General features: G+C 42.0%; 1 protein-coding gene and 1 long non-coding RNA gene across 4 annotated transcripts in view; one reads left to right on the top strand and one right to left on the bottom strand.

Annotated features, from left to right (window-relative positions):
• Nucleotides 1-25015, bottom strand: part of hnrpkl (heterogeneous nuclear ribonucleoprotein K, like) — a 54927-nt gene that overhangs the window by 3040 nt on the left and 26872 nt on the right. For 2 of the 3 annotated variants that reach the window (XM_034192289.1, XM_034192290.1), the window contains exons 5-15: nucleotides 13065-13108; nucleotides 10608-10680; nucleotides 9855-9968; nucleotides 8141-8269; nucleotides 7246-7553; nucleotides 6905-6958; nucleotides 6629-6665; nucleotides 3511-3523; nucleotides 3101-3133; nucleotides 2933-3000; nucleotides 2651-2820 (exon numbers count right to left, since the gene is read on the bottom strand). In XM_034192289.1, the coding sequence (XP_034048180.1) occupies nucleotides 2651-2820; nucleotides 2933-3000; nucleotides 3101-3133; nucleotides 3511-3523; nucleotides 6629-6665; nucleotides 6905-6958; nucleotides 7246-7553; nucleotides 8141-8269; nucleotides 9855-9968; nucleotides 10608-10680; nucleotides 13065-13108 (1043 nt within the window). The remainder of the gene's footprint in view (nucleotides 1-2650; nucleotides 2821-2932; nucleotides 3001-3100; nucleotides 3134-3510; nucleotides 3524-6628; nucleotides 6666-6904; nucleotides 6959-7245; nucleotides 7554-8140; nucleotides 8270-9854; nucleotides 9969-10607; nucleotides 10681-13064; nucleotides 13109-25015) is intronic. The other variant, XM_034192291.1, reaches the window with a different exon arrangement.
• Nucleotides 13118-24013, top strand: LOC117529489. Its single transcript, XR_004566026.1, has 3 exons — nucleotides 13118-13792; nucleotides 13992-13993; nucleotides 24002-24013. It is a non-coding gene; the product is annotated as an uncharacterized LOC117529489 (long non-coding RNA).

Below are 25015 nucleotides of genomic sequence, written 5' to 3' on the forward strand. Positions count from 1 at the left end.
AAAAATGGAGGAATATTTTGTGGACTGATGAGAGTAAAATTGTTCTTTTTTTGGTCCAAGGGCCGCAGACAGTCTGTGAGACGACCCCCAAATTCAAGCCACAGTTCACAGTGAAGACAGTGAAGCAAAGAGGACATGCCCTTGAAATGGGTGTTTCAACAAGACAATGACCCCAAGACACTAGTAACCGAGAAAAATCTTGGTTCCAAACCAACAAAATTAATGCCTCGCAGATGTGAAGAAATCATGAAAAACTGTGGTTATACAACTAAATACTAGTTTAATGATTCACAGGATTGCTAAAAAAGCAGTTTGAACATAATAGTTTTGAGTTTGTAGCGTCAACAGCAGATGCTACTATTATTGTGAACACCCCCTTTTTTACTAATAGCCCAATGTCATAGCCTTAAGAGTGTGCATATCATGAATGCTTGGTCTTGGTGGATTTGTGAGAATCTACTGAATCTACTGGTACCTTGTTTCCCATGTAACAATAAGAAATATACTCAAAACCTGGATTAATCTTTTTAGTCACATGGCACTACTATTTTTCTGAACACTACTGTAAGCATGCACTACTGGGTATAAAGTGTGCCTACTACTCTGATTTGATCAACAAAAACAAGTATAATTCAAAGTTCCTGTTTGACACAGTGGCAACACTTATTCATGAACAACCACCTGTAAGTCGCTCTCCTTTTACAGCACAAGATTTTTTTTAATTACTTTGAGAAGAAACTAGATGACATTAAATATATCCCAGCATGCTTTGATCCAGCCACTACACCCTGTTACTTAGGTGGGTGCCATCATTGATGTATTATCTAGATTTTCCGAATTTGATAGTATCTCACTGGGTATGCTGACGAAACAAGCAAAGTCTGCTAAAGGCACCACCTGCTTATTTGATCCTATACCAACTGTTTAAGGACCTGTAGCCCATTCTTTGGCCTACTGTGTTGGAAATGATCAATATGTCATTAACATCGAGATCTGTTCCTAAATGTTTCAAAATTGCAGTGATCAAACGATTACTTAAGAAATCTAATCTTGACCTTAATACTGAAAAACTATAACGATATCAAATCTATCATTTTGCTCAAAAATTCTGGAAAAGGTGATTTCACAGCAGCTCGTGGACCACCTTACTGAAAATAATCTTTTTGAGCCAATGCAGTCTGTTTTTAGAAAATATCATTCCACAGAGACGGCTCTCACTAAAGTGGTGAATGATCTTCTGCTTGCAATGGATTCAGACACCACTACAGTTTCGGTGCTGTTGCATCTTAGCGTTGTATTTGATACAGTGGATCATCGTATTGGACTTGATAGGCTGGAGAATCATTCTGGGATAACTGGGAATGTCCTTGCATGGTTGACATCATACCTGATACCCGTCGTCCTCACTGTGTGTTGTACAACAAAATTACCTCTAACCTTAGTGACATGAAATATGGGGTTTCACAGGGGTCGGTCTTAGGCCCCCTGATTTTCTCCCTTTATACAGCACCCCTTGGGCACATACTGTGGTGTTTTTGATACTCTGTTGTACATGCTGGTAACTGCTGGTAATCCCATACACATGAAGTTCTTAGGACTGCCTTGTGTCAGTGACAAGATGGATATCCAGCAATTTCTTACTTTTCACTGGCTTCCTGTCCATGTGAGATCATGTTGTCCTTTGACCTACACATTAGAGATATTATGAGGACAGCTTTCTTCGAAATATATTCTGCTATTAACCTATAAAATTGTTCACTGACTAACACCTCCTACTTAGGTGACCTAATTAAACCCTATGTACCAGCCTGAGCTCTGCGTTCTCAGGGCGCAGGGCTACATTGTGTCCCTAGGGTGAATAAAAATTCTGGCTGCAATAGCATGGTACTATGCTTCCTATCCTTTTGAATTCATTTTATTAGTAATGGAACAGGTTTCGGCCTCAACGTCATCTAAATTCTGGGTCTGTTAGTGAAGCTTAGGGCTAGCGGGTGGCGATCACCTTAGCATTTTCTCTGCTTTCCTGTCGATTTAATGTTGATTCATGATACCTTTGGTGTGGTTTTTTGGCTGACTGATTCTGCTCCCTTTCTCTGTCCGAGGTGTGGAGGAAATGCGTGGGAATGGCGTCTGTGGACGACAGGATGCTGGAGTGACCGCGAGATGCCATGCCTGAAGCTGATGCAGCAGATGTTTTAAATTCCTGTTTTCTGTTTCTTCAGATCTGTAAACCTTTGTTAAAAACCTTGTTAACTGTTAGAATGGCCTAAGCAATGGGTCCCCCCTCTGAGTCTGGTCTGCCTGAGGTTTCTTCCTCATTACCATCAGAGGGAGTTTTTCCTTACCACTGTCACCTGTGTGCTCACTCTAGCAGTTGGTAAGGTTAGACCTTAATTGTGTCAAGCAGCTTTGTTGGGATTTGATGCTCTATAAATTTAATAAATTGAATTGCAATTGAAATGAAACACAATGAAGCACTTCTCATATGGGGCAGTTACAAGTTGTAACTAAAGGCTAAATTCTGTCACAACACACAAATTGTGTACATTCATACAATAGTACTGAGTTAAAAACTTGAAATGAATGTTTAATCATGCAGTTTTAAGATGTGCATAAAAGATTCATGACTTCTATGAAGGTGCAAAAGCACCTGTTCTGAAGGAGGTACTGGGCATTCTGGATCTGGTCCTGTGTGCCTATGATGGTGATGATGCGGTCCTCAGAGCCCTCTAGTGGTTCATCAATCTTGATGGATGCTCCAGACTCGTGTCGGATCTGCTTGATCCTCTGGCCACCCTTCCCAATGATGGAGCCAGCCAGCTGCAAAACAGACAGGTGTGCGGAAAGCCCATTTAGAAAGGAAAAAGCCTCAAGTTCATTTTATTCCTTTGCTGCAAAGATCACTGGCAGCATTCACAGACGTCAGACTTACATCTTTTGGGATAGTGACTTGAGTTGTGATGACTGGTCCGCCTATGTCGCTGTACGAGCCCCTGCCACCTGGAACAGAGAAACAAGTATAAAAATTTACCTGAGGCTTCAGAGAACAACCTCTTTGAGGTTAAGAAAACTAGCAAAATATTGAACCTTGCTCACTCACCAGAATGAAAGTGCTCCCAGGAAGAATTGTTTTCTAATAATAATATAGAGGAAACAAGTGGAAAATAAAGGCACCACTGTGACATAGGTAAGGGATAGTGTGACGTTAACATGAAAACAAAAAAAAAAAAAATAGCCCTGGAATGACCAAGAAAGAGTTACTAAGCTCTGAAAATTCCCCTCATACAGAAAATTTAACTTCTTTGGTGAACATTTTTTCAGCAAGTGTCACTGCCTGTGTCTGTAATGAGACAAGTTTTATGAGGTACCAGGCAGACAAGTTTAGGGTCCCGTCCAATGGGTTGCATAGGCACAGTAATGCACTATAGCATTTGGCCAAAAATATGTGCATGAGATAAAACTAATGGGGGGGGGGGGAGAAACAACAACAAAAACTACTAAAACACTCACCATATCCTCCACTCTGCTTGTCAGGATCAGACAGCCAGACAGACAGACAGACAGACAAGACATTTTGAATAATCAGGTTATAATGGTGACATTGACAAGGCCTTTTTTTCTACACAACAGAACAATCAATTAAGATGCATTTACATATTAATGGTCAGTTGACAGAATGCCAGGAGGATCCATTCACATCAATGGAAAAGTTTCCTTTGTATGTCTGTTAATTAAATGCTGAGCATCACATGGAACCACAGACACAGAATACCTCTGAATACTTTGTGCGCAGTCACACCCCATTCTGTATGACAGCAAGGGCAATACTGCCCCTAATGGGCAACACAGAGTGAAATGTCAAACTTGTTCAAGGCCTCAACAAAGTGAAAACTATAGCAGCAAGTTTCATCATGATCTGCGTACACTAGGCTTCACGCAATCGGCCCCCTGGTGGCCAAAAGAAAAGAAACACACAAAATACAGAACTTCAAAGGTTCTTAAGTCATGTGTCCACTGAGTAAATTATTAGCCAAGTTTCACTGACTGGAATATTTGGTCACCCAGTTCTCTGATGTTAACGCGTACACGGCACAGAAATATCCACTGCCCATTTATCCTCAGTTATTTGTTTGCATCCCTACATCAAAATCTTGGGGGTGCACTACAGGTGACTTACAAACTGACATGCGGCCATCAGACCAAAAAAATAAATAAATAAATAAAAATGTGGCACTGGTTACACACACACACACACACACACACACACACACACACACACACACACACACACACACACACACACACACACACACACACACACACACACACACACACACACACACACACACACACACACACACGGTGCCTCCAGAAAGTATTCACAGCACTTCACTTTCTCCACATTTTGTTGTTAGAGTCTTATTACAAAATTGAGTCAATTCTTTACCTCAACATTCTACTCACAACACCCATAATGACATCATGAAAAAAAGGTTTGGGTTTTTTGTAAGTTTTTTTTAAAAGTAAAAAACTAATAAATCACGTACTCAAGAAATTACAGGTATTCACACCCTTTGCTGATGCATCAATTGCAGCCTTAATTCTTCTTGAATATGATGCCACAAGCTTGGTGCACCTATCTTTGGGCAGTTGTGTCCATTCCTCTTTTCAGCACCTCTCAAGCTCCATCAGGTTGGACGGGGAGCATCGTTGCACAGCCATTTTCAGATCACTCCAGAGATGTTCAATCAGATTCAGGTCTGGACTCTGGCTGGGTCACTCAAGGACATTCACAGAGTTGTCCTGAAGCCACTTCTTTGATATTTTGGCTGTGTGTTCGGGTCATTGTCCTGCTGAAAGATGAACAGTCATCCTGTATGTGGTCAACAGCGCTCTGGAGCAGGTTTTCATGCAAGATGTCTCTGTACATTGCTGCACTCATCTTTCCCTCAATCCTGACTAGTCTCCCAGTTCCTGCTGCTGAAAAACATCCTCACAGCATGATGCTGCTACCACCATGCTTCACTGTAGGGATGGTGCCTGGTTTCCTGCAAATATGACACCTGGCATTAGCAAACTCCAGGTGGGCTGCGATGTGCCTTTTACTAATGAGTGGATTCCGTCTAGCCATTCTACTATACAGGCCTGAAAGGTGGATTGCTGCAGAGATGGTTGTCCTTCTAGAAGATTCTCCTCTCTTCAAAGAGGAATGCTGGAGCTCTGACAGAGTGACCATTGGGTTCTTGGTCACCTCCCCAACTAAGGTCCTTCTCCACTGATTGCTCAGTTTAAATGGGCGGCCAGCTCTAGGAAGAGTCCTGGTGGATCTGGACTTTTTCCATTTACAGATGATGGAGGCCACTGTGCTCATTGGGACCTTCAAAGCAGCAGAAATGTTTCTGTACCCTTCCCCAGATTTGTGCCTCAAGACAGTCCTCATACTTGGTTTGTGCTCTGACATGCACTGTCAACTGTGGGACCTTATATGTAGACAGGTGTGTGCTTTTCCAAATCATATCCAATCAACTGAATTTACCCCAGATGGACTCCAGTTAAGCTCTAGAAACATCTCAAGGATGATCACTGAAAACAAGATGCACCTGACCTCAATTTTGAGCTTCATGGAGAAGGTTGTGAATACTTATGTTCATGTGATTTCTTAGTATTTTTTCTAAATTTGCAAAAAAAAAAAAAAAATTCTCATTGTCATTATAGGGTACTGTGTGCAGAATTTTAAGGAAAAAAATTAATTTAATCCATTTTGGAACAAAGCTAACATAAAATGTGGAAGAAGTGAAGCGCTGTGAATTCTTTCTGGATGCACTAATTATATATATATATATATATATATATATATATATATATATATATAGTGGGGGAAGACACAAAGAAATTTGTGCCAAACTATAAATGTCCAGTTACTGCATGATGATGATGATGCATGCTATGATGTTCTGCAGCTTTACAGTTGCCAAAAAGACACCCCGTTGTTGCCACTGTGGGTATGTTGACTGTTAATATGTAAATGCAGGTCAATTATTCTAAATTGCATTATGTGCAATCTAGTGAACACAGAGCAAAAGACAATACAGGGATTCAAAAATAAAAATCCCTAAGTATTTCATAAGGATCTTAGTCTCAAGTTTTCAAACAGTCCCAGCAAAACCCCACAAGGTCAATCAAAGCATTCCTCGATCTCAAAGGTCAATTACCCAGATGCATGAAGATCAATGTTGACACTGTACCTACATTTGTCCCCAAATCTCCAGAATTTTGTTTATAAGTTCACTTAAATTGTTTGCTTTCTCGCTGAAACGGTTTGCTTGCAGCCAAGATCTGAAAGGAATCCATTCAAGAATCACTTTGTTTGCATCTCCAGTTCATTTTTGAGCCTCGTGGATCTCTGGACTACATACTTCACTGCTCTGTGGTAACCAAGGAGACAACTGTTGCCAAGCAACAGCAGGCCTAGATCTGTGTGCATATACGGTGAGAATCACCAGTGTCCAAACCTCTGTGCTTGTACTACAATAGAAACAAGGAATCCCAATCACTTCTTGCAAAACGCATGTCCATAAACACTACTCACAATGGTGCAGAGACACGTGGACGTACAGATGGCACTCACCATGCTATCGTAACGTTCTCCTCTGCTTCGTCTCTCACTGCACACAGATAATAAAGAGAAACATGCACATCAACATAATCGGTGAGGAAAGTATCCCTACAGTATGAAGCAGGTTAGTGCTGTCCAATGAGATTTAAAAACAAAAAAAAAATGCTGTGAATGTGACAGGATAAGGATTACAGATCAGGTCCTGTGGGGTGACATTCTGCAGTGGAAGAAGTTTTGTCAATATCCACACTTGAAAGAAATGATAGAAAAATCCTACTCTGTACTCACGATGGTCTGTCATCCACACTGCTGTGATAGCTCACACGCGAGTACCTGTCTCCCCTGCAAACAAAAAGCTCAAACGGTGTCATGGGGTAAACAACATAGAAAAACAAACTGAATGCATTTCTGTAGTACTATTCCACTTAAAACAGACATTTGAGGCACTCTTTCTCTCGCACCCATGTAAGGCAGTCAACTGCACACTAGGGGTAAGTTGGGGATTAGAAACTTGCCCAAGGCCCTTTACAGGTTTTCTGCTCTGACAGGGATTTGAACGTTTGGGACATTAAAAAGAAAAAGAAAGGAGTCAACATGAAGGAACGTGCAAGACAACAAGGCCTCCTCACCCTCCTCTTGACGGCAGAGGTGGTGGGAGTGGCAGGTTGCGTGCTCTGCTGCTAACTCGTCCAACTCTACTTAACGGCGGTGGAGGACCTCGACGGGGGCTCATGTCGTCATAGTCTCGTCTGGAGGGAGGGGTAGGTCTGCTGCTGCGAACAGGAGGCAACCGCTCAAAGTTCCCACGGACACGAATGGGGAAGCCTCCAGTGGGCCGTCGACCTCGCTCCTCAAACAGCACAGTGAAACCGCCGTAGTCGTACGTCTCATCGTAGAAATTGGGGTCATAAGGCTGTGCGCGACCTTTGATTGGTGCCTGCAAAACAGCATTCAACTGATTGAAAAAAAAAGGTTTTCCCAGAAAGAACCAGTAACCCTCTGGTAATCCTCTAAGCAGTTACGCTTTCTGCTTCTGCACAGAGCATTTCACATTCAGTCAGGTCCAGTAAACTTTTTGCCTCTAAACCACTACAATGCAGTTGAAATGAAACAAAGTAATTCTTATTTTATTAAAGCCCTCAGGGAAATATTGTACCTTTAGGTTTAGGGCACTATCTCACTGGGCTGCGACAGTGTGCTAACAGCAATTGTGAGGGAATTCGCTTGATTTCACTTGACGTTCGCTGGGTGTTGCAGTTCCCTCACTCGAGTCACAGGGTGTCACGTGCATCTCGCTTGAGTTTTGAACAGTTCAAGACAAAAGGTCTTCCACACACACACACTCAGAGCTGTCACAGGCGGTGCGAAGCACTCTGAATGTATTCTCCACAACTCATAACGTGTGAGAATCGCGAGAAAACTTTGTGAGGGGTTGACGATGGATGAAACTACGTTTTGAGTGATTGGAGACAAAAATTATGACCTGACATCCCTTGTGGGAGATGCGCAGGCCTGCACTCTTACCTCCGACACCAGCTCCAGAATAACTTTTATACATTCAACGACACGCTCCAGCTTTCCACCCACCAAAACCACTCTGTCAGTGGAGTGGGGACAGCACTCCTGGAACAGCTTGATGGTGGTTTGAGTGTTCTGGTGGAAAAAGCAACAATGAATTTAAGTTCAAACATTTTGCTACCTAAGGGCCCTGTCCCACTGGGGAGAGGATTAAGTGCGCATGAATTGAGTATACAAAGTACGGGCGTTCGTTGTCGTCCGCAACAAAAATGGCCAAAAAAGACAAATGTCCCAGTATGAATTATGGATATATTAATAATATATAGCGAATATATGATGAACAATCACGGTTGTATAACGCATGGAGTGAGGAAACGGATCCGACACATTGCGACTATCACGGCAGTACTACGGGTGTATTATAAATGCATCGCACATGTGTTTGCGCGTGCACGGCATCTGCACTGTGGTCATAAAAGAAGCGCACTCGCTCCTTTCGGCATCACTATTCACACCAACAACACAGCCTCTGGAGCAATTGCTGGACTTGGACAAGTTGACTGGCGTAAACAAGCAGTGAACAGGGCGAGTGGTGACGTCAGCAGAACGCATCAGAGCGCAGCTTGTCTGAACGATTATAACAAGAAGTTAAATCTGTTATAAACATAGGAATAAATACTGTAACAGCTGCAGACAAGAAGGAAAAAACATGCAACTGTTTTATCCAGCCTTGACTATGTAAACAAGTCAAATTGACTTTTAAGATGGCCCAGCTGCGTGCACGGCCCAGCTGCAGCTTCCTGTGTGATTCAGGAGGTGATTAGAGCCGTTTTCAACGGCCAATTTGCAGAATAAAATCATTAATCCACCACAAAATAATTATTTTATATACATAGCGATCAGCGCAGAGCACATGGCAGCTGGTAGAAGAAAGAACGGCGTCCAGCTGTGAACACAGCGCATCTGATTTGCGGCGGATGTAATAAAACTGCTTTAGTCGTGGCCAATCTGTATGCAGTCACTATACAACTTATTTTAGTTTATGATGTGGACATGATGGGCATGCAAAATATCCATTTTACACACTGTTCCAGTCCGCTGCCAAGCCGCAAATCCCTGTCAGTTGCGGATATCAGCAGATGATGGCGAATATACAGTGCATAGATTGAGTATGTTTGTATATGTATTGAGTATGTAAGGCAGATGTCATCTGCAGCCAAAACTTTGTGCAGCTCAAAAATCCTGGAAACGGAAAAACGTGCCTCTGCAGATAACTGTGGACGTATGCAGGTGTGGGCCGACTCATACAAGCATGTTTCACGGATATTGCGGATGTTAAGCGAATATGAGCCAATTTTGTTCGCAATCCATACGCAAATCCTCCTAAACGCCAGTGGGACCGGGCCCTAAGTAATATTTGTACTTTAAAAGTGAACATTTTGCTTTTGTGCTGATGTCGTTAATACTGTATAGTTAACACTAAGGATTTTTTGAGAAAAACAAGACTGCAGAGTGACAAACAGTCTCAATCTGGGTATTGAGAAACACTAGTTTTCTAAAGGACCACAGGTCAAAGTGGCAAGGCCCAACCTCTTCCTCAGGTGGACTCCAACTTGGGGACAACTACCACCAAATGGTGAGCATTCTCATTAACCGACTTTAAGTATATCCAAAATATACATCTACAACATTGTGATACTTCTAACAATGGACATCTTACCTCTCTCAGCTCCTTTATCTTAGCACCTTTCACCCCAATGATGCCGCCTGCCAAGCTCTGATGGATCAGCAAACGGACCTCACAGTCAAAATTAATCCCACTGTGATGCTGGTACTAAAGAAACAGAAACATACATCCGCAATCTTTAAACGTTTCAATTTATTTCTATACACAGCTGTAGTTAAAAGGTTACACTTGTGGCTGTAGTCAAGGCTTTGATAATTAAGACACAGTAATTAGCCAATCACCCTCTCAAATTTATAGTGCCTACAATACTCATTTAAGTAGTAATAATCCATTTGCCAACTATGAACTACATGCACACACAGACTTACTAAGCTACTCAAGAAGTAACAGTCAAAATTATAAACAGTTTATTGTGACAGGGGAACCTGCAGCACACGCCAAACACAAACTGTTTTGTGAAAGATGATCAACAACAGCTTGAGGGGGAGAAAAATTGTTAAGACTCATAAATATCCAAGGTCAGTCAGTCAGTCAGACTCATCTCCTGTTACTGCATGCATAACATTTGGAGCAATGAAAATGACGTTTCTCAAATACGGCTTCAACACACAATGCACTAGTGGATCTATAATAGCATGAGCTACATTCAGAAATGCGTTTGTCCACCAATTAAACAAACAACAAGTGGGAAGTGGTTTTATAGATTAGAGTCTTCTGGCAACCACACATTAAGTCAGACGAGTTTCACTGCCTTCCCGCGTTCACATCAACAATTTGGAAGCTTACCTCCTCTAGAGTCGGTATGATTTTCAGCAGAATTTCTCCAACAGTGTCAATGCTAGCGTTCACACTCAGGATCCTGTCAAAAAAAAAGTTTCAACCAAACCATAATCAAGGTATTACCATAAGAACAAAAATAAAAACAGCAACTAAAATCTCATTTTCAAAAAGTTACAGACAAGAATTTAAGGTGCGTTTACACATAACCAAGACGCGTTACGAATGTCATTTTTCTGTCATTCGTGACACATTCCTGACATTCTTAATGTGCCTTAACGCATCTGAATAGGTTTCTTAACAGTGCGTGTTGGTGCGTGATATTCTTGATATTCGTGGAGCATATTTTTGCCTGTCAAAAAATCTTCCACGAATATCACACACCACCCACATTTCGTCTCACGTCGTGGAGGTCGCAACTGAGCATATTGATCCGTCTTGATGAGTATTGATCCTTAATAGAACGTGACGAAGTACGTAGTGGTTCCTGTGATGGTTCTTGGAGCCCAAACTGCCACACATTATTACGAAGTGACACATACTGTCAAGTTTTGACACGACTTGTAACGCGGCGTCACATTTCACTGGGCACCACGATGAATCAGTTTTCTGTCACGTGCGCACAATTAAACTCGGCTCCATGTGTCATTCCACAGTTCCTGCTGAAGCTCCTCAGGACGCTCCTGCAGGTGTTCCACCTGCTGTTATAACCGATGAGCAGGAGAATGAGTCTGAGCAACCAGAGGAGCGAGAGGAGACTCACGTGCAGCCAGACATCTCTGCACCATCTCCAGTCCGGCGGAGGAAGAAGCGCGCTGCACCCCATTCAGTTTGATTGCTGACACCAAGTCGGCTAAAAGACTCATTTCAGTGCTCTTCAGCGTGCTCCTGCAGGTGTTCCACCTGCTGCATGTGCTCCACCTGCTGCATGTGCCTGATGTTTGGGAAAATGCCCGAGACGAGAGCAGCATGAAGCCACACATCTGGCTCTGTCCGTCTCCTCCTCCTCCTCCTCCTCTCTGCGCCACTTCATGGCACAGAGCCCAACTACGTATGCAGTCACAAAGTTCTTCTGAAAAACTGGAGCGATCTGAATTCAGTTGGATGAATATGGGTGTGTGTGTGTGGAGACAATTCACCTCGCTCACAACGTGACAGAACTTAACGATGCGCTGTTACGCGCAATAGTGCGCAACAACGCGGAACACTATTCTTGACCGTGCGTAATGGTTCCTGATAATCCTCCAGCAACACGTGCCATTAATCGTAACGTGTGGTAACAGGTTGCAGCAGTTCCTGAGGACACCTGATGCCTCTGCCCCGAATCATCACATTCGTGATCAACGGCCAAGAATGTGTACTTCGTGGCATTCGTGACTTGTCGTCGTTATGTGTAAACGCAGCATAAACATTTAAGAATGCTGCACATTAGCAAAGTTTAACGTTTTCCCCAACAAGACAATAAGTAGCTAACATGAACTCATTCCAAGTCTTGGGAGGATGGACAGCTTCAGAACCGCTCCAATTAATGTGCAACTGCACACAGAGTTGGGGTGGGTGCGTGAACACAGATCTTCTACGATCATCCCGCCACCAGTAAATTGGGCAAAAAAAAAAAATCAAAAATGAAACAATAAGTTGTCATGACAACTGTGTCATGAACACACCTTCTCATTGTGACCAGGGTTGGGGAAGAGGGGTGAGGGAGAAAGAGAGGGCTTGGGCGAGGGTGAGAAGGAGACGAGTATCAGAGCAGAGGGCGGCAGGTGGGTTTGGGAAGGGGGGGGGGATGCAAGTGGTTACAAACTACTTTTTGCCACAGGACAAGAGCAAGGGGTGCGGCGGGGTTATGAAAGGTTTGGCAGGCAGTTTAGATCTGACGTGGCCTGAGAGAAATTTAACAGAAACAATGCAGTACAATGGAGGTAAAGACACGACATTAATGAGTGACAGCGTGGGGTGGGTGGGGGTGCTCTAGACATAAGGCAGTGCTTTCTCACAGCTTATGGACAGTGATGCTGAAAACAGTGGGGGGAGAGGGTGGGTAAGGTCTGAGGTATAACAGGCCAAGTAGGCCACAGAGGACAGAGTGAGAAAAATGTCATCCTTCCACAGTTATCACGGAAACTTAAATAATTAGAAAAAAAAAAGAACAAAACAAAAAAAGCCAGCAAGGAAAAGAACATCCAAGAGCTGCAGGCTAGAAAATACCAACTTGATAAAGTGACACAGCAAAACCTAAAAATCAGTGGAGATGCTCAAAATGGACAGCTAAAAAACAACAAAAAAACCCAAACAAAAACAAAACAAAAAAAAAAAGAACAGACATCTCTCAGAAGTGGAGGGAGGTGACTGGGGGGGTGGAGAGTACATTTTCATGTATATAAAAAGAAACAGAAGGCAGGTAATCAGACATGTTTTTCACTGTTCTAATCAGGCAGTGAGGCAATAACGGGTGGGACATACCGCTCCGGGCCACTGCTGTCTGGGACTGATACACTGGCATTGTACTGCATGGGCCGAGGTGGTGGTGGTGGTGGTTGTGGTGGAGGAAGTTGGCATTGGGTGGGGGCATTCAATCACATGGTGTGACGTTAGGTGCCCATTTAAGGACGGGCACAGTTTATGAGCGGGGCCAACCGGGAGTGTCAGGTGGGCGGGCGTTCAGGGGCAGGCCAACGTCAAGGTGGGCAACGCAGGAGGGGCATGTCGATCCAGTACATGGGCAATGAAGGAAGGTGGCCAAAAAATAAATAAATAAATAAAATAAAGGAGAGGGGAAGAGGGGGAGAAGGAATACATTTTAAATTGAGTACATGCTGATTTTGGTCAAAAAAGTGAAATAAGAGACTTGAAACTGTGGTGAGTGGAGAACAACAACTGGTGTGTGTGTGACCTGGTCAAACATCACTGTAAAAGCTGGGAGCACTACAGACATTGGCCTCATTTCAAAACCTAAAGATAGTTGGAGCACTTCTGTCCACCCCCACTTAGTTTCAAGTAGGGCTGGGCAAAAAAACTAAACAACAACAACAACAAAAAACCCATGCCCCCACACTGATCAATATTTATCATGGTATCTAATTTAATACTGCTACTACTTTGGGGAACCAGATCATGACAAACAGCTCAAAGGTTCTTGAGTTAAACTTTGTCTAACTATATTGCTTTGGGAGAAGCACTTTGTATACATGGTTTGTGGTGATTTTTCTTTGTATATCACATTCTGTCTCATTCAGTGCTTCTGAGTGACAACTGTGTGTGTGTGTGTGTGTATATATATATATACACACATATATACACACACACACACACACACACACACACACACACACACACACACACACACACACACACACACACACACACACACACACACACACACACACACAGTAGTCCCCCTCTATCAAGGTCGCCTGTACTGTAAAGTGGCCACATTAGAGGGGTGGCCTTTGTTGAGGGGGAAACAAAATCTAGCATGTGTATAGTAGTCAATAACATATTGCTACAAGCATGAAGTATGGGGAGAAAAACATCACAGATTTATTGACTACGGCACAGTCAGAAACAAACCACGTCTTCCACTCAATCTAAGTTCAAAACATCACAGCACAAGAACTGTATCCTTTAAAGTCACAAAAATTATGTAAAATCAAAACAAGTTCACTCCACAAAACAGTTAAGCACATAAAATCTTTAACTTGCCTGGCAACATCTGATGCCTTGGAAACATCCTGCATTATTATCAACACATGATGCAAGAGTTTCTTCCTTGTAGTGCCTCTTCAGTGTCTGTATGAATGTTGTCAATCTGCTTTTTACCAACACTGAAATCAATAGGTAACTTTCAGGAACCTTCTCCTTTCTCATTCAAACCAATGACTTTCACCTTTTCTTCTAACGTTAAAGATTTTATTTTCTGAGATGTGGGCGTTTTGCCAACAGAAGTCATTTTTCTTTGTTCTTGTTTACTCGAGGGATCTTGCAAGATCACGTTCGCGGGAGAGTTTGACGCGACTTCTATGGGAAACCTGACTGGGAATTTCCATGGAATGGCCACTGTTGAGGGAATTTTCATCCTTTTGAGTGGGCTGCTGGCTGTGTTTGAGGGGTGGCCTATCCTGAGAGAGCCACAAATGAGGGGGACCACTGTATATATTACACACACACACACACACACACACACACACACACACACACACTGGACAAACCTGTGTGATGTCACCCATAGGTTTTCTACAGAGACCGGATAAAGAGCAAATATGAAGCCCATATCTGGGTGTTGTAATGATGCTAACATTGGCAGCGTTAATTCTGCCTACTTCATGGCAAATCATAAATGGATTTAGAGGTGAAATGTGGGTGAATCATTTGTCTAACGCAATGAACATGTCCCCATCTGAGAGTCTGAACCAGGGAGCTAACAGGCTAATCTTGGCTTGGGTTTTCACTAAATCATGTTTTTGGGGACTGCGCAGCGGTTTTTACAAAAATAAAAAATGGTGAAAACAAGTTGACTTATTTTCTCAGTAATCATACATTAAGAAGACCTAATGGATCAGGCTACAGACAGCTGCTAAAAGTGCAAATTCTGCAGCAGGGACAGCTTAGGTGATCCATTAGGACATTTCACCACACAAGCCATTTTATTCCAGGTGTCTGGAATACAACGCTAAAAACAACAAATACATCCCTCCACAACAGCTACTGGCAGCATCCAGTGGCCTCTGAGCTACAAAACTCTGTCACTCAAAACAAACACACCCCTGGTACTACATAACTTTATGATGTAAAATATCTGAGTAGTTGGGGTGGGGGAACAAAACCACAACAACCCATACCCATTGTCACGGAGGGGGAAACCAGCTATACTGACAATAACAGTTTTTGTACCAAGCTGTAAACATGTTTTTTTTTCTGCTCTAAAGTTGGATATTTTAACACCGACTTGAATGGGAACCTACTCACTTTTGAAGCCACCCTCAAGCGGCCAGTCAAGGAACTACAACTTTTTTGTCTTCCTGGTGGGCTTTATCTGAGGTCATCAAAGCTTACCACTTGGTATCTGCACTGCATGTCTAGGGCTTTTATTGTGAAAGGTAGTGAGGGGCACATCCTTCCCCTTGCAAGTTGCATAAGAACTTCAGACTGGCAAAGTTTTGATATTCTCTATTCATAAACAGAGCCTCCACGTCTTTACTCTGTCTCAGCTTTAGAGGATGACATGAATTCACTTTTCTACCCCACTGCCCCTCTCCATCCCCCCACAACCATTTTTCTTTTGCTGTTGTAACGTCAGGGGAGACTTACTGCCACATGTGGAAGAGTTCAAGTGTCTTGGGGTTGTTCGCAAGTGGGGGTAATTTGGAGCATGAGATCGACAGACACCCAAGCTCCACCAATTGAACGAAGTGGTACTGCCCCTCGAAATGTAACGCGGAGGGTACACTGCTCCTCCACGTTGAAAGGAGCCAGCTGAGGTGGCTCGGGCATCTTTTCCGGATGCCCCCTGGACGCCTCGCTGGAGAGGTGCTCCGGGCACGTCCCATCGGGAGGAGGCCCCGGGGAAGACCCAAGACACGCTGGAGGGACTATGTCTCTCGGCTGGCTTGGGAATGCCTCAGGGTTTCCCCCGGAGAAGCTGGGGGAGGTGTGTGTGGATCGGGAGGTCTGGGCGGCTTTGCTTGAGCTGCTGCCCCTGCGACTCGACTTCGGATAAAGCGGAAAAAAAAAAGGATGGAGATCGATAGACAGATTGGGGCAGTGTTTAATATTTTATGGAGGCTGTACTGAAACATCGTAGTGAAGAAGGAGCTGAGCCAGAAGATGAGGCTCTTAATTTACCAGTCTGTTTGTGCTCCTATCCTCACCTACGGTCATCAGGTTTGGGTAATGATCAAAAGAATAAGGTTTTGGATACAAGCGTCGGAAATGAGATTCCTAAATCAGGAATGTGGGTTTACATTCCTGGAAGGAACGAGAAGCTCGACTACCCAAGAAAGACTTGGGGGCACCTGGTGAGGATGCCCCCTGGGTGTCTCCCCGGGGAGGTCTTCCAGGCAAATAAAACTGGGAGGAGGCCCCAAGAAAAGCCCAGGACACACTAGACAAAAATTATATTTCCCAGCTGGCTCGGGATACCCAGGGAAGAGTTACAGGACTTGGACCAAAATAGGAAAGTGTGGTATGACGTGATTGGTCTGCTGCTACCACGACCTGGACACGAAGAAGAAAATAAATAAATGAATAAATGTTGTCATGTCTTGTAAGTAAAACAAGCAACTGCAGGTTGTAAAAATAATTTGATGGCAGAACAAGCAACCCATGCCTTTCTCAAGTGACTTTTACATACACGCACTCCAACACTCTGGTTGCATCAAATGCCAGTGGTGCAGCTGAACAATTGATCTGTTAAGTGATTGGCTATTACCCATAGCAGGCTCCATTTGATGGGCTGTTATAAGTCAGGGAGCGAGCGAGCTTGGGGACTGTTCATGAAACATTTATGAAGTGCTTTACTGGCAGCGTCATTTAATGCATTTCAGTGAAACTATCAAACATTCTATTGAACAATTCTCCGATTGGTACAAATTCAATGTTTATTGTGACCCAAAGCTATCATTTTATCACCCAGGCCGAGCTTCACCACTGATGAGAATGAAAATCGTGGTAAAACTTGAAATTACTGGGTCTGGATTAATTTCATACATTATTTTTGGTTAATTATTCAACAATATTATGCCCATATTTTGATATTCTAAATTACTGTGAGGCCAAAGTTTCCTATTCAAATATTTAAAACATGCAAATCAAAACACACTTTCCTAATTTGGCTGGAGAATTTAAAATTATGTCCTGAAAGTTTTACCACTTAAAATACTTAAAATAAGAATAATTGTCCGTAGATGGGCATGCAGGTGTGAATGTGTTTGTTTGTCTATATGTGGCCCTACGACAGACTGGACTCCTGTCCAGGGTGTACACCACCTTATACCCTATGACTGCTGGTATAGGCTCCAGCCCCCTCTTGACCCCGCAACTGAAGTAAGTGGTTGAAGATGAGTGAGTTCCACTGTTCTCTAACATGTTGCTTGTAACCCACTATTCTTTAACCTGCCTAACAGTAATTTATTAATTTCTAGAGAGGCTGCCAACATAAAAACAGGACAGAAGCCTGTACTGTTGTCTGAATTTGTTTATTTGTGCTTTAGAAATTAACTGCAGTGAAATAGTCACAAAAATATTTTGTTTCTTATTCACTGCTTTGTTTAGCAGAAAACTGCCACTCTCTCCATTCACGTTTGCTCTCTCAACCCCTGCTCTCACTTTTCATGTAGAGGAGTGGATTTAGAGCAGGATGTGAAGCTTGCTCCTGTAGTGGCCTCTTTGACTAAAGGTACCCTGACACTTTAACAACTTTGATCCATGCACTTGCACGCACATCGTCGTGACGATCCCACCAGCTGTGTTCCCAGCAGGACGCCATACTCTGTTCCACTGGCTGTCATGCATTCTGCGCTGGACCCTGCGCATATAAATCATTTCATAGCAGATTAATCATTTTCTCTGCAAGCTGGCTGTTGAAAGCCGCTCTAATTGCTTCCGGAATCACAGCGGACTGTTCCAGCTGGAGCTTTTCTCGCGCGCACTGAACGAGGTGGCGAAAGCATTTGGAGCCATCTAAAAAGGTAATTATTTGTCTTGTTTACATTGTAATGGCTTGGTAAAACAGTTGCATGTTCTTTCCTTCTCGTGAGCAGCTGTAAAAGTATGTTTATGATAGATTTTTGACGAAATCACACACACACACACACTGTTTCTGACTTGTTTGTGCAACTTGAAGTTAATGTCATTAATACGTGATGGACATTTTGAACATTTCAAAATTTTCTTTGCACACATACACAAAGCCATGCACAGTTTACACTGGTTTACAATGAGTTTGAGACAAGTTTACTCTTGTGCACGGCAGAGTGTGTGCAAGTGCACAGATCAAAGTCGTGCAAGTGTCAGGGGGCCTTAAGGAAGGCTCAAGCACCATTCTCACCCTGCCCCAGTGATCAAGGCCCGTATTCGTGAAGCATCTCAGAGTCCTCTCAGAGAGCTCCTGACTTAGCCTAAAAATTCCTGACAAGGAATCTTAGCTTAAGAGTGATCTGGGAAGTGCCTGAGAGCAACTATGAGCAAGGAGGAGACAGAAACCCCCTTCTTTGTGAGGAGGCGGGGTTGACCCCGTTGTTGGGTATGATGCAATCCTGTACGAGCCGTGATTGGTTGTCACAAAATGGGAAAGAGAAAAAACATGCACTCCGTTATGAATGGACAGCAAAATTAACTGATCACATAACCTGAATTGCATTAAGAAATGTGTAATTGTGAGGATAACTTAATGTTATGATGAAACTCAGCAAAATTAAATGAATTGTTATACAGCTTCAAAATATTTGAATGTACCTCATTCACATGCTGATTAGCTATAGATTAAAAGTGTGCATGCATGATTTTATTTGGTAAATTCAATGAAATCCCATAATTGTAAATACGTTATAAGTACATGCATGACAAGAAAGTGAAAACACTTATTTCCATTGTGGTACATTTAAAAATCAAATAGAATAAAAATAATACTGACAATGTCAATTATAATAATAGTGTGTAAGATAACAACAACCTAAACAATTTATAAATACATTAAGACAGTAAATTAAAAAAAAAATTACACAATTAACAGGAAATAAAAGGGCTGAGTTCTTGTAAAAACTGTTGAAGTCTAACAGGAAATAAAAGAGTTGAGTTCTTGTAAAAACTGTTGAAGTCTAAGGTTGTAAAAACATTCTGGACTTGCACACCATTCCAACTCATTATAGAAACTTTGCATAATTTTTTTTACCACCCCTATTTTATAAAAACTACCCAATCCAGAGCCTGTGCATCACCATGCACTAGTTACATTGATTAGCTTATTTTTAAGTTTACTCTCCATGCTAGTATTTGTGCACAAGCGACAAGTATGAGAAGCACTGGTACATGCTGTAATTTTTCTCAAACAGGTGAGTTTAGTCTATGGCTGCTGGCATCGCTTACTTTGATATTATGAGTGAAGTGTCGCGCAGCGGCACAAAGCTCACTCATGGTACAGGGCGTCCTAAACAGGAAGTGCCAATTTTCAAATCCACAGTAAAACAGGAAATGTTCAAATGTCAAATACTTCCTGGATTGACACGAGATCCCATGGAATCTCACAGGAACTCAGTGGCACCCACCACTTTAATCATATCTTAGATCTTGTTCTGACTTATGGTATGGAAATTGAAGACTTAACAGTATTCCCTGAAAACTCCCTTCTGTCTGATCATTTCTTAATAACATTTACATTTACTCTGATGGACTACCCAGCAGTGGGGAATAAGTTTCATTACACTAGAAGTCTTTCAGAAAGCGCTGTAACTAGGTTTAAGGATATGATTCCTTCTTTATGTTCTCTAATGCCGTATACCAACACAGTGCAGAGTAGCTACCTAAACTCTGTAAGTGAGATAGAGTATCTCGTCAATAGTTTTACATCCTCATTGAAGACAACTTTGGATGCTGTAGCTCCTCTGAAAAAGAGAGCTTTAAATCAGAAGTGCCTGACTCCGTGGTATAACTCACAAACTCGCAGCTTAAAGCAGATAACCCGTAAGTTGGAGAGGAAATGGCGTCTCACTAATTTAGAAGATCTTCACTTAGCCTGGAAAAAGAGTCTGTTGCTCTATAAAAAAGCCCTCAGTAAAGCTAGGACATCTTACTACTCATCACTAATTGAAGAAAATAAGAACAACCCCAGGTTTCTTTTCAGCACTGTAGCCAGGCTGACAGAGTCAGAGCTCTATTGAGCCGAGTATTCCTTATCTTTAACTAGTAATGACTTCATGACTTTCTTTGCTAATAAAATTTTAACTATTAGATAAAAAATTACTCATAACCATCCCAAAGACGTATCGTTATCTTTGGCTGCTTTCAGTGATGCCGGTATTTGGTTAGACTCTTTCTCTCAGATTGTTCTGTCTGAGTTATTTTCATTAGTTACTTCATCCAAACCATCAACATGTCTATTAGACCCCATTCCTACCAGGCTGCTCAAGGAAGCCCTACCATTATTTAATGCTTCGATCTTAAATATGATCAATCTATCTTTATTAGTTGGCTATGTACCACAGGCTTTTAAGGTGGCAGTAATTAAACCATTACTTAAAAAGCCATCACTTGACCCAGCTATCTTAGCTAATTATAGGCCAATCTCCAACCTTCCTTTTCTCTCAAAAATTCTTGAAAGGGTAGTTGTAAAACAGCTAACTGATCATCTGCAGAGGAATGGTCTATTTGAAGAGTTTCAGCCAGGTTTTAGAATTCATCATAGTACAGAAACAGCATTAGTGAAGGTTACAAATGATCTTCTTATGGCCTCAGACAGCGGACTCATCTCTGTGCTTGTTCTGTTAGACCTCAGTGCTGCTTTTGATACTGTTGACCATAAAATTTTATTACAGAGATTAGAGCATGCCATAGGTATTAAAGGCACTGCGGTGGTTTGAATCATATTTATCTAATAGATTACAATTTGTTCATGTAAATGGGGAATCTTCTTCACAGACTAAGGTTAATTATGGAGTTCCACAAGGTTCTGTGCTAGGACCAATTTTATTCACTTTACACATGCTTCCCTTAGGCAGTATTATTAGACAGCATTGCTTAAATTTTCATTGTTACGCAGATGATACCCAGCTTTATCTATCCATGAAGCCAGAGGACACACACCAATTAGCTAAACTGCAGGATTGTCTTACAGACATAAAGACATGGATGACCTCTAATTTCCTGCTTTTAAACTCAGATAAAACTGAAGTTATTGTACTTGGCCCCACAGATCTTAGAAACATGGTGTCTAACCAGATCCTTACTCTGGATGGCATTACCCTGACCTCTAGTAATACTGTGAGAAATCTTGGAGTCATTTTTGATCAGGATATGTCATTCAAAGCGCATATTAAACAAATATGTAGGACTGCTTTTTTGCATTTATGCAATATCTCTAAAATTAGAAAGGTCTTGTCTCAGAGTGATGCTGAAAAACTAATTCATGCATTTATTTCCTCTAGGCTGGACTACTGTAATTCATTATTATCAGGTTGTCCTAAAAGTTCCCTGAAAAGCCTTCAGTTAATTCAAAATGCTGCAGCTAGAGTACTAACGGGGACTAGAAGGAGAGAGCATATCTCACCCATATTGGCCTCTCTTCATTGGCTTCCTGTTAATTCTAGAATAGAATTTAAAATTCTTCTTCTTACTTATAAGGTTTTGAATAATCAGGTCCCATCTTATCTTAGGGACCTCATAGTACCATATCACCCCAATAGAGTGTTTCGCTCTCAGACTGCAGGCTTACTTGTAGTTCCTAGGGTTTGTAAGAGTAGAATGGGAGGCAGAGCCTTCAGCTTTCAGGCTCCTCTCCTGTGGAACCAGCTCCCAATTCAGATCAGGGAGACAGACACCCTCTCTACTTTTAAGATTAGGCTTAAAACTTTCCTTTTTGCTAAAGCTTATAGTTAGGGCTGGATCAGGTGACCCTGAACCATCCCTTAGTTATGCTGCTATAGACTTAGACTGCTGGGGGGTTCCCATGATGCACTGAGTGTTTCTTTCTCTTTTTGCTCTGTATGCACCACTCTGCATTTAATCATTAGTGATTGATCTCTGCTCCCCTCCACAGCATGTCTTTTTCCTGGTTCTCTCCCTCAGCCCAAACCAGTCCCAGCAGAAGACTGCCCCTCCCTGAGCCTGGTTCTGCTGGAGGTTTCTTCCTGTTAAAAGGGAGTTTTTCCTTCCCACTGTCGCCAAGTGCTTGCTCACAGGGGGTCGTTTTGACCGTTGGGGTTTTTACGTAATTATTGTATGGCCTTGCCTTACAATATAAAGCGCCTTGGGGCAACTGTTTGTTGTGATTTGGCACTATATAAATAAAATTGATTGAAATTGATTGATTGGCAAGCTCACACTCAAACAGGAAGTGCCAACTTTTCAGTCACAGTGACACAGGAAATGTTGAACACTTCCTGGCATGGGTAGAGCTAGAGCGGAGGCCAGGGACTCCCCAGTGGACTCCCCTGAAATCTGACTGGACACAGATGATCGACATGTCACGGCACCACACGTCTGGTTAAAGACCTGCATTTTCAAATCAGTGAATCACATTGACTGCTAGGTTCCTCCTGTCCAGTCGTTTGTGCTGCGTACCACAAAACGTTTTAATCCACCTTAGTAGAAGAAAAATGTTTGCTTCAGATTTGAACTGAACACGTCATTCTAATGACACCAAACTTATACTGGTGAGTAAACAACCATATTTTAAGCTAGAAATGAGGTCTAGGTTGTTAAAAGCAGCATTTCTCCTTTAATTCGGGCTGCCTTATATACAGTGGCTTGCAAAAGTATTCATACCCCGTGGTATTTCACGCATTTTAATTTGTTTATGGCATTTCAAATACAAAAAGCAAATCAGCCTTTTCACTATAAACATTTCTAAAATTATCTTCCTTAGACTCAAACTGAAAGCAAATCTCTACAACTTGATATAAATGAATTAAAAATATAAAAACCAAGATGATGGGTAGCATACGTAATCATCCCCTTTGGTATAATACCTGTAAATAATCAGTTTAACTGCCAGTTTTCTTCAGACAAGTAAGGGGATGGATACATGAACATCTCCAATTTTGACCCCTGTGTAATTCTTCAACTGACCCCTACCTGACTGCCTATTGAAAATTCAAGTGGCCAATCAGGTTTTTTAAAGAATTCATGTCTGTGGATTATTTGTGCTAAATTTGATGTTTGTATCACCATTTGCAGGATTCCACTCTAAATATTCTCTTATCTGCTGCACTATATATGAGATGTAAGATGCTGCGCCTCAGTGTTTCTCAATTGCCCTCAGAAGTATTGGAACACTTGATATTTCACACATTTTGAATTTGTTTATTCCATTTCAAATACATTTTTTTCTAAAATTATCTTAACTCAAACTGAAAGCAAATCTCTACAACTTGATATAAATTAATTAAAAATGTAAAATCCAGCTTCCTGATGAAGTGGTGTAGAGGAGGATTTTCTTAAAAAGAAGAACTGAAAGTTCAGCTACAATTTGACAGAAAGCACATTTCAGATGAAAGCCTAGATTTGATGTTTTGGTGAAAGAAACTTTTGTATTTTGTATAAATAGGGGAGTCAACTGAAAAGCAAAAAAATAAAAAATGCTTAAAAAGGTGGGGAGTATGGGGGGCAGAGCCCCTCCAGAAGCTGAAAGGTTTTAGTCATGCTCATGCTCCCAAGAACCATTTTACTGAAAAAGTCTGAAGGACCTAAAGGACATGGTTAGATGGTGAGGAGCTTTTCCAGGCATGTGAGGGGCAAATAAAGAAAAATACTTCAAAAGTTGGGGGGGGGGGGGGGGGCAGAGCCCCCCCAGAAGCTGAAAGGATTTTGCCATGCTAATGCTCCCTTGAACCATTTACTCAAAATAAAGTCTGAAGAACCTAAATGGCATGGTGACATGATGACGAGCTTCGCTCGTTCATGTCCGTGACATATGCATATTAATAATTGTATGAATGTCATAGAATTTACATTTTTCCTGTAGCCAGGTCGCAGTGTTGTGATGACCATCTCAGGTGTTCTTGCATTAGTACGATGGGTGGGAAAAGTAAGCTCATTCCTGATGAGGTCAGCCACAAACTGAAACATGCAACATATAGAGACTGTCTCTCCTTCCTCTCTAGTCTTTCTGCCATCTTATCTGTTTAAGACACTCTTAGGCTTCTACAAGTCCCTGCCCTCCTCTTAATAGTTTTTACATCTTAGGAGCTCTCTTAATGCCTAAAACCCCTTTTACACTGGGCTTGCTTACAGTTATGCTAACATGCGTATGGTGTACACTGGAAAATTGCGCAGATTTGACATACTCCCTGCGAAGGCTGGTGTGTGATTGCATATGGTTGTGTTCCTAGTCTTGCTTACAGTAGTTTTTACTACCGCCTATGTAACCCTCACTGCTATTTTTCTGCCTTTTCACAGTTTACTCCTGCACCTTTTTTTTTTTTTTTTTTTTTGCATTGTGTAAAATGTGCTACGTTCTCAAAATGGTGAAAAGCAAACAGCACTCACGTTTCCAGATGTACAGTGAGACACTGCTGCCTCGTCAGGGCTGGGAACATCAGATTGCAAAGTTTAGAGTCCGTTGTGCCCCCCCAAAATGAGAAAATATTGCCATTTAAAACACACAAGCATACTTAAAACACCCCATTTCTTGTTTCAGCATTGAGATTGAGACAGAGGGGGAGAACTGTCACTCTGTCCACTCTTTTTTTTTTCCCCAAGACTTG

This window comes from Thalassophryne amazonica, chromosome 17 (genome assembly GCF_902500255.1).
Source record: "Thalassophryne amazonica chromosome 17, fThaAma1.1, whole genome shotgun sequence".
NCBI classification, from domain to species: domain Eukaryota; kingdom Metazoa; phylum Chordata; class Actinopteri; order Batrachoidiformes; family Batrachoididae; genus Thalassophryne; species Thalassophryne amazonica.